This window comes from Mya arenaria, chromosome 4 (genome assembly GCF_026914265.1).
Source record: "Mya arenaria isolate MELC-2E11 chromosome 4, ASM2691426v1".
NCBI lineage: Eukaryota > Metazoa > Mollusca > Bivalvia > Myida > Myidae > Mya > Mya arenaria.
This window is the reverse complement of record NC_069125.1, coordinates 63,320,247-63,328,947: the sequence shown is the minus strand read 5'-3', so window position 1 is coordinate 63,328,947 and position 8,701 is coordinate 63,320,247. Positions and strand designations below refer to the sequence as shown.

General features: G+C 37.4%; 1 protein-coding gene across 1 annotated transcript; it reads right to left on the bottom strand.

The window, feature by feature from the left end:
• Positions 1–80: 80 nt before the first annotated feature.
• On the bottom strand, positions 81–6,596 carry LOC128231785 (putative amine oxidase [copper-containing]). Its single transcript, XM_052944980.1, has 4 exons — positions 6,481–6,596; positions 4,039–6,219; positions 614–821; positions 81–501 (listed from the first exon to the last, which is right to left on the bottom strand). The coding sequence occupies exons 2-4, from the start codon at positions 5,898–5,900 to the stop codon at positions 202–204; spliced, it is 2,370 nt and encodes a 789-aa protein (XP_052800940.1). The 5' UTR covers positions 5,901–6,219; positions 6,481–6,596; the 3' UTR covers positions 81–201.
• Between the last annotated feature and the right edge of the window lie 2,105 nt (positions 6,597–8,701).

Below are 8,701 nucleotides of genomic sequence, written 5' to 3'. Positions count from 1 at the left end.
CATGCATCCAATAAAATGTTTTTCTCGGTGTGTCCTGGAACAGGATGTGCAAATAAATCTGGTTTATATTATATGTTTAATATTGTGATACTATGTTGAGACGTTATTCTTCATTCTTGTTAGTATATACAGAACATTCTATCAAACTAGATTCTTTAGTAATATTCTAGACTACCAAAATGCAACTACATGCAATAACATTCAGTCATCTACGCTTTCAAAGATGAGCGACGTGTCAGATTCTATTTTCTCCAGATAGTTAGTCTTCTCTGGGACGCATTTCATTTCTGTTTCTGTTAGTTCGTCATAACGTTCTACGAATACAGCGCCATCTCGTGGTTCCATTCTAATAGCGTTCGGTGAATACATGGACGGGTCTTCGTCGAAGTAGTTGAAGGGTTGCAGGTAGAAGCTTAGGCCCATCCCTGGCGTAGTGGTGACCGGTAAATCTTCTTTGTGTGGTATGTGGTGCACTCCAGATGTTATCCATAATACCAAATCCTAAAAGGAGTCGCAACGTATATGGATTAGCATCAACTAACGCTAAAAGTAATAATTACAAACTAGCAGAAGTATATCACCCCGATTCGGTTAGAAAGGTTACACAACATACCTGGTCTATAATGGTCTCGTTATCGTTGATGTACGACTCAAAGTTGACCACTTGATCGTTGATATCGAACATGGAATACATCGAACTGCTGTGGGCCTCGTGATCCTTCTGGCGTGTCACCGCGAATTGGTAGCGGGCCCAATTGATGGCCGGCTCCTTGTTATGCCCCGCCGGGATGATCTGCTTCACCATGCCCTTATGTAATAACCTGGGAAAGGAGAGACATGATTGTAAAAGAAAAAAATACATAGAACATTGAATCAAATGTGATAGATTGTTTGTTCTTTGTGTGTTTTTAGCTCTACTGGCCAAAGGCCAGAAGAGCTTATGCTATGGTAATGTGTACGTCGTAAGTGCGTCCGTGCGTGCGTCTATGCGTCTGTAAACAATTGCTTGTAAACACGATACAGTCTTCAGTTTTGAATATATATCGATGAAACTTGTACAGTATTTAGATTATCCATCAGAGCTCGGTTCCTTTCAAAGACCTAGAATTAAAGGGAGACAACTTGTTTTTTGATTGTGAAGTTAGTTTTAGGTTGTACTCCCCCTTGCTTTTGCTAAAACGGGATAAAAATTACAGTTGAGGTTGATTCATTTTTAGACTATCTGCGCATGCGCAAAGGTAGTCTTAAGACCGCAAACTCCAAAGAACTACTTCTATTCATGTCGTTTTAACCCATTTTTTTTGTCTCAATGCGCTCTATGTTTAGTTGCAGAATGACGTCGAAACCATAAAAATAGATTGGTTGTATTACAGTCCGAGTATGAGTTTTTGCTTGTTCGGCTATTTCCGCGCTGTAATTCTGTATCCCGGCGTTTTATTTTTAGCAGAATATAATTATTTTTAGATTGCTATATTTATCAGATTAATGTGGATCAAAATAACGGAGGCTCTGGTTGGAAGGTAACATAATGATATTCACTTTGAGTTTAGCCCATGATGTTCCAGAAATTATTACCGACCGCAAGTGTCCCATCGCCTGCAGGGTTTGTTATTATAACATGACGTGACCCTGAAGCACGCTTATTTGTAATGGTGCATTTTTTATTTTACTTTTAAGAGATAAGAAACAAAAATGATTGTCTGAGTGTCAAAATAGTTGTATCTCAGGTTTCGCGTTGCTAATGCTTCAAATACTATAATTTACCTGCTACATAATAACAAGATACTATTCATTCTTTGATTTTAGCCGTTTATATTTCTAATGAGATGTTTTCATTTTTTTAGCATAAAAGCTTCGTTCCGGTGTATTCTTGGCATAGATTTAGACATTAGGCTTTCAATTTATATAAGCACGCAGGCCCTGATACGACAGTGAGTCATGCACACGTTTGGTGAAGAAAAGTAGTTCAGATTAAACCTGTAAAACATCCAAAGAGTACGAAGCATTCATAACAGCACTAGTACTATTTCTACACAGATACTTACATACAACATAAATAACATTAAATTTATCAATAAGCTTTAAAAAGCACAATCATATTCTCATTCTTAAACAGACAAGTTCCGAAAATATAAAAATACTTTCAAATACATTAAATGACCGATATTCTAAACATAGTTTCTACATACATTAACTGACCACATGTTTGTCCTCACCGCTGGAAAACGACCATCTGATAAGCTCTGCTTTTTGAAAGGAATTATTGCTTAAGTTGTTCGTAAAATAAAATCTTTTTCCTTAAACAATTAAAACGTGTATGTTCATAAAACTTGTCTAACGTATGATATCTAATCAAAACACCGAAAACCCTTTAGAAGCGATTGAAAGGGGCATGCATTATAACTTCAAATACATGGTGATGGGGGATACGTCGACTGAAGTGATAAGCTGTGCATTATTGCTGAAGTTGGTTTTAAACAAATGATTTCCTTAAACAAAACGTGTATGTTCATAAAAGGAAATGGTATATATGATTTATTATACTTTCATATCATATCTAATCAAAGCAACGAAAAACCTTTAGAAACGACTGAAAAGGGAACACATTGTAACATGAAATACATGGGGATGGGGGTGGGGGTTTACGACGTTTAACAAGTGAACAAGTGACGTTTACATATTCAAAATGACACCAGACGCCATAAAATAGATATAGATATGCTTGTTTCCTCGCCCAATCTGGGCACAAGCTCTCTTGACCCTCGGCACAGATTTCACTTTTATCCATATGCCCTTCACCAATTCCAATTGTTCAAATAAAATTTGCAACTCTCACATATTTGCCTGCAGATAGTCTTTCAGCGCCTTCACGCTTTGATTAGCTCTATTGGCCAAAGACCGGAAGTGTCTGTTGTTCGTGCATCCATCTGAACACAATTGCTTGTGAACGTTTGTTTAAATTATACCCCTGGGGTCATTACTGACCACGCCCCGGGGTTCAAAGTTTTGATATACTTATATATATATATAGGGAAATGTTTGAAAATATTTTTGTCTGAAACCGCTAGGCACAGACCCTTGCTATTTTGAATAAGGCACCATTTACTGGTCCAAGATGGTTCAAATTATGCCCCTGGGGTGCTAATACCTTTGATATTTTGTGTGGAGCATCATATGATGACCCTCTACCAAGACAGTTGAAATTATGCCCCTGGGGGCAAAGCTGGCCCCACCACTTTTGACCTTCATTCTTATTTTTAAAGCTACATGAAATTTGGACCATGTGTACAGTTTTGATAACAAATATCAATGTTGTGCTGCGATTCTCTTGATTGTAACCTTTTGACCTACTTTCTTATTTTGGATAATCAGCGTTTCGATGTAGCATGATTGGTTGATTGAAAAATTTCACATGATGTTATCATAGAAATACCATGGACTGTTGTATATGTCCTTGTGGACCAGTAGGCGTCGGTTTTCAAATGTTTCCTTGAGTTAATCGGCGTCGGTTCGCAACACACTAAAACCAAAATATTTTTTATACTTCAATTGTATTTTTTTCCTGCAAATTCGGTATCATTGAGTAAAATAATGATAAAAAATAAGTGTTTCTATATGTTTTACCTGGAAAACTAATGTTTGCATCTCTTTAAAACGTGTGGTTCTCTTTGAATGTGTGTTGTAACTAGTATGTACATAATTTGAATATGAACTACTGTCATTATCACATATTAAAATAGTAATGAAACTAATTAGCTTACAACCGTTTTCGGCTTACCCAAACACAAAACGTTCCAAGTGTACTATATGTTTGTTGCCTATTACCCATACATACATGATCTGGTTTGAAAATGACACACAATAGCCATGCCAGTAGAGCACAGGCCCTCATGGGCCTCTTGTTTTTAATCTGCCGATTCTCAAAGCATCATTATAAGTATTAAATGTATGTACATAACACTTAAAACATTAATGTATTTAGATATGTACTTCAATTATAAAAATGACTGAAGCAACTTAAATTTAGATATATATTACCTGTATGCTCTCTGGTTTCCATACTTATCCTTATGGGCATCATTGTAGAAAATATGATACTTTGGTTTCTCAAAATCAAACTTATATGCAGCAGAGGTTTCGTCCAATTTCACCTCTCGTCTGAGTTTTCCTTGGCTGTACGTTGCACCCGGAACGAAGGAAAATTCGTTTGGCTCCGTTTCTACGTCAATATGCACTACTTCATATCGGTTTGTTGTCCCTTTGACATCTAAATCAACTTTAAAATTGAAAAGATGTGTATGATAATTAGCCGTTATGAATTCTTGAATCCTGAAACCGTACTTTTTCTCCATTTCCGTGAAAGCGTTTCCGAGAACGTATCCTGTAGAAATGCCTTTTGTTTCAATAACTCCGTTTTGAAAGAACCGAAAGTCAAATACATAATCGTAATTTACAACTGTAACGACAGTTCTTAAGACTAAGATATTATTTTCCATTCCTTCGAAAAATCGTCCTTCGGAATCAAAATAGGAGAAATGCCGTCTTAGTGGTTCGCCCGTGTTAAGTTCAAACAAACAAAACACGTTCCTTATGACGTCCGGTGTTTCCGAACTCTCGGTGACATGCATAGTGTCGAAAAATGTGGCATGATCCGGGCAGTCAACACCGGGAATAAGGCCCTGTGCAGCGGGTCCGATAAGTTCAGCAGAGTCCATGTAGTCTGAGAATCTTTGTTGAGGGCTGTGACCGGAATAGAAAACAGAAACTTCTTGCAGGCCCATCTCATATACAATTCGTTCCCCGTCAAACCGCACGTCATATACTTGGGGACCGTATGCTGTTGACATCCGGAAATCAAAGGCCCATTTCATGTACTCCACGTGACGTCCGTTAACTGTGTATCGTTTGCCGTCTGGTTCTACCATTTTGGGGCCTCGTTTTTTTGCGGCTGCCGGTGCGTCCCCCCTTTTGTTTAACGTTGAAAACAGTGTTCTCTTGTTTGGTGGAAAATTCCGTTGAGGTTGACAAATTGATGTATTGCTCTTGTAAGCCACAGAAGCGGCATCTAAAGAATTAAACTGTGTGCCTGAAAACCAAACTTTGTCTATGTGGACACCAGTTTCATTGACGCCTGCCAAAATTGCGAAATCAACTGGATGCAGTGTGTAATATTCTATATCGTATGTTAGCCAATACCATGTCTTTCGCTGATCCACGCCACTCGATCCGGGCGAAAAAGAGGATGCATATAGAAACGACAAGCATTCATTTCCGCAATTCTTCAAACGGGCCCCAAAACATTTTTCGGTAATATTTCCAAAGCCATCTTCTACTTCATCGGTAATACTGTTTATAACCGAGCCATAATCTTCTTCCGTCATTGGGCGGTAGAAATATGGTATAGAAGCGTTGATTCCTGGCAAAGGTCTGTGGTTTAAAGGTGATGGTAAAGGTCCCACTATGAGTTCGTTGATCTCGCGGTCCGGTGCTTTTCCACGAATGATAATGACCTTTGCTTCTCGTATGGGCTGATGAGTTCCGTTGTCAAGATGCGCGAGTACTTCGGATTTGTTTGGAAGATGTAATTCTGCAACGAACACGTAGTTTGCATTAGTCTTGCTTTTTGACGGTCGCACAAGATCAAGGTTACTTTGCTCGTAGAGGTACTTTTGTAGTCCAGCGATCTCAGTTTTGGTCAGATCATGGAATACGCCTGGCACTTTAGGCTCAGTGTCTGTGAATGAATGATCAACAACCTCACACTGGTCAGGCAGTGTTTCAGGGGTTCCAACCTCCTTGTTGTCAGACGTAGCCACCACTATTAAAGCTATAAGCAGTCCTATACTTAATACAAGTAAACCGCACGTTGATACTAACAGACCGCGGTTAATATTAGCCATCTTGCATACGTTATTTGACACTAATAGTTGCACGGTATACTCCTGTATTGCATCTTCTGGTACGGCAATAAAGCACAAATCATAAACTTGTAAACGCTTGTAAACACTTTGAAATGTGCGCTTATCGGGTTATGCATGGGTTATTTAGCTGATACCCGACTTTGCTCGACTACGGTTGCTACACATATAATCGCTGATTTACAAAGCTGTATAACTTATAAGCTAATATATACGTCGTAAATGTTTGAGTCTCCAATACTTCTTATCATGTTATCGCGATTGTCCTTGACATGACCTTGTGACATTTATCGAGATAAGCCTAAAAATGGAAAATGGAAATGTGCGTAGTATGCTCAATACATGCATCCAATAAAATGTTTTTCTCGGTGTGTCCTGGAACAGGATGTGCAAATAAATCTGGTTTATATTATAGGTTTAATATTGTGATACTATGTTGAGACGTTATTCTTCATTCTTGTTAGTATATACAGAACATTCTATCAAACTAGATTCTTTAGTAATATTCTAGACTACCAAAATGCAAAATGCAAATTTCACTAATATATATTGGTCATCTTACTTGATGCTATTTTCCATTCGGTTTATTTTTGAAAGTAAATACCTGAGTTGTGATAATCTTTCACAACAATTCGCGAACGTTATCAGGTTATCTACCTATAACATGCATATAGTAATATGCCACCAGACAAATCGTTTTGGATTGTAGAACAGTCCTGTACATTCGAATCGTCATAAAATTCAAGTCACGATCGACTGCGATCATCAACGATTTGCTATGGAAGGCCACGATAGCATACCTGATGCCCGTAAGACCACGCCCAATCGACTACACTAAACATGCGCTACGTTTTGAATATATCACAGAAGCATAACGACACTTTTGAAAAGTTAAACACAGTGATGGCTTTCCCGAGTCGGCAGGATCACCCAAAAGACCAACGATTCCCGCCGACGCCGTTACGAAAGAATTAACGATGTGATGGAGTCGAATAAGGTCCATCTATTGACAATGCATACCCTTTGTATTGCTTAAATCAATTGAATTTGAACTGAATTTTAAGGAAAAGTATGATTGCCATATACGTGAAACTTTTTGTTGTCTGGAGTCTGCTTATAAACATTAAAACATAATGAAATTAATAAGTAGGCTGTAACCTAAATAAACAGTTGTATTTTGAAATGCGATATAGCCTTCAAGTCCGGCATCCGAATAGGTTTTTTTAGCTACATTCGGAGCTCCTCAGCCATTTTTATCGAAAACAACCTCGGATGTATTTGGACGGTTTACATACTAAAAAAGTGGTACGTTTAAGTCCGCTGCAAGTAGATCGCGTAGTAATTTTGTTCAGCAGCTAAACATTATGACTTTACTCCTGTTAATATCTTAATTATGTTTGCAATAAAAAACTTCACTGGCAATCAATTTAAACTTAGAGCAATGAATATAAATCTAAAACACTACTTTTAATTATTGATATAATTCAAAAATTTACGAACTACTTCAACTGAGGAATATACAGCCGAGGTTGTTTTCGATAAAAATGGCCGATGAGTTCCGAATGTTTTAGCTAATGTTGCAATGAGGTGTATATTTTAATTGCATATTTTGGTAGCCTAGATCTTCTGATACGGGAATCCGATTTATTGCCTCGCGACAACTTTGATGAAAAAATACCTTCAAGATAGTGGCCAATATTTTACCACGTTATTTAAATATGCCTTGATTTTCGGTCAAAACTATACTTTAATGATTTCCAAATATAAACCTATCAATTCCAGTGGAATTCGAATGAAATTCCTACGATCCAAACTAGCCACAAAAGAAACGGAACTGTCGAATTAGTTTTAGGTTTTATTGCAAATTTTATAATATTTGGTCGTTAGTTAGTACTTTTGTAGTGTACGTATTGATACAATATATGTTGCAAATAACATAATCTAGACCATAAATAATCCACTAAAGTAACCGTAGAATAAATATAACGTGCAAAATATTTCTGTTTATTTTTTTTTGCATCAAAAGCTGCATGCCATTTTTGGACTAGGGCCTAGTTCATAGTCATAAACGCGCTATCTGCATTCTCAAGCCGCATCTGGGTTTCACTGACGTAATGTATTCATATGCTGTATTTTGATTGGATTGCCGTTAGCGAATTTGAATAATCAAAGTAGTACCAGAACTGATTACAATAAAAACATCTAATAAAGATTGTTCTCCTAGCAATTCAAGCTAACTGTATGTTCTTTTAATGAAGCACAAGAATTTCATTACTCACTGTGTGTCACCTGATTTTGGACTGCAGTTTTGGCCAGTCGTGCTATTCGATTCGAGCAATTCGGTCCCTAGGTTGATCTCTTGAGTTGAGAATTATAAAAAAAGATGTTATTGTTACTTATTTGCACAAAATAATCATATTATCCACTTGTGTTCTTATATGTTTACATTCTTTATTATTCAATACAATCTGTTTATAATGTACGTGAAGTTATAGCGGCCTAGCGGCCTAGCCTAGAGGCCTAACTTTTCCCTATTTCAAAGCAATTGTTCATGCATTTATTCGTTTGGAAAACAATGATAAATCAATGTTATTTATTCATATATTAACACAGGGGCCATAAATTGTTTTCTATTCAGAGAAGAAAATGCATGTATACATGTATACATGCTTTGAAATAGGATACCATTTTAGGCCGCTAGGCCGCTAGGCCGCCAGGCCGCTAACTTCACGCCGCTAGGCCGCTAGGCCGCTGAACTGCTTGAACGATTTTTTTGGAAATAA

Coding starts and splice junctions, on each gene's coding strand:
- LOC128231785 (XM_052944980.1), bottom strand. CDS start 5,900: ATGGCTAATATTAACCGCGGTCTGTTAGTATCAACGTGCGGTTTACTT. Junction 822..4,038: donor GGAAACCAGAGAGCATACAG/GTAATATATATC, acceptor CTCCTTTCCCAG/GTTATTACATAAGGGCATGG. Junction 502..613: donor ACGAGACCATTATAGACCAG/GTATGTTGTGTA, acceptor GACTCCTTTTAG/GATTTGGTATTATGGATAAC.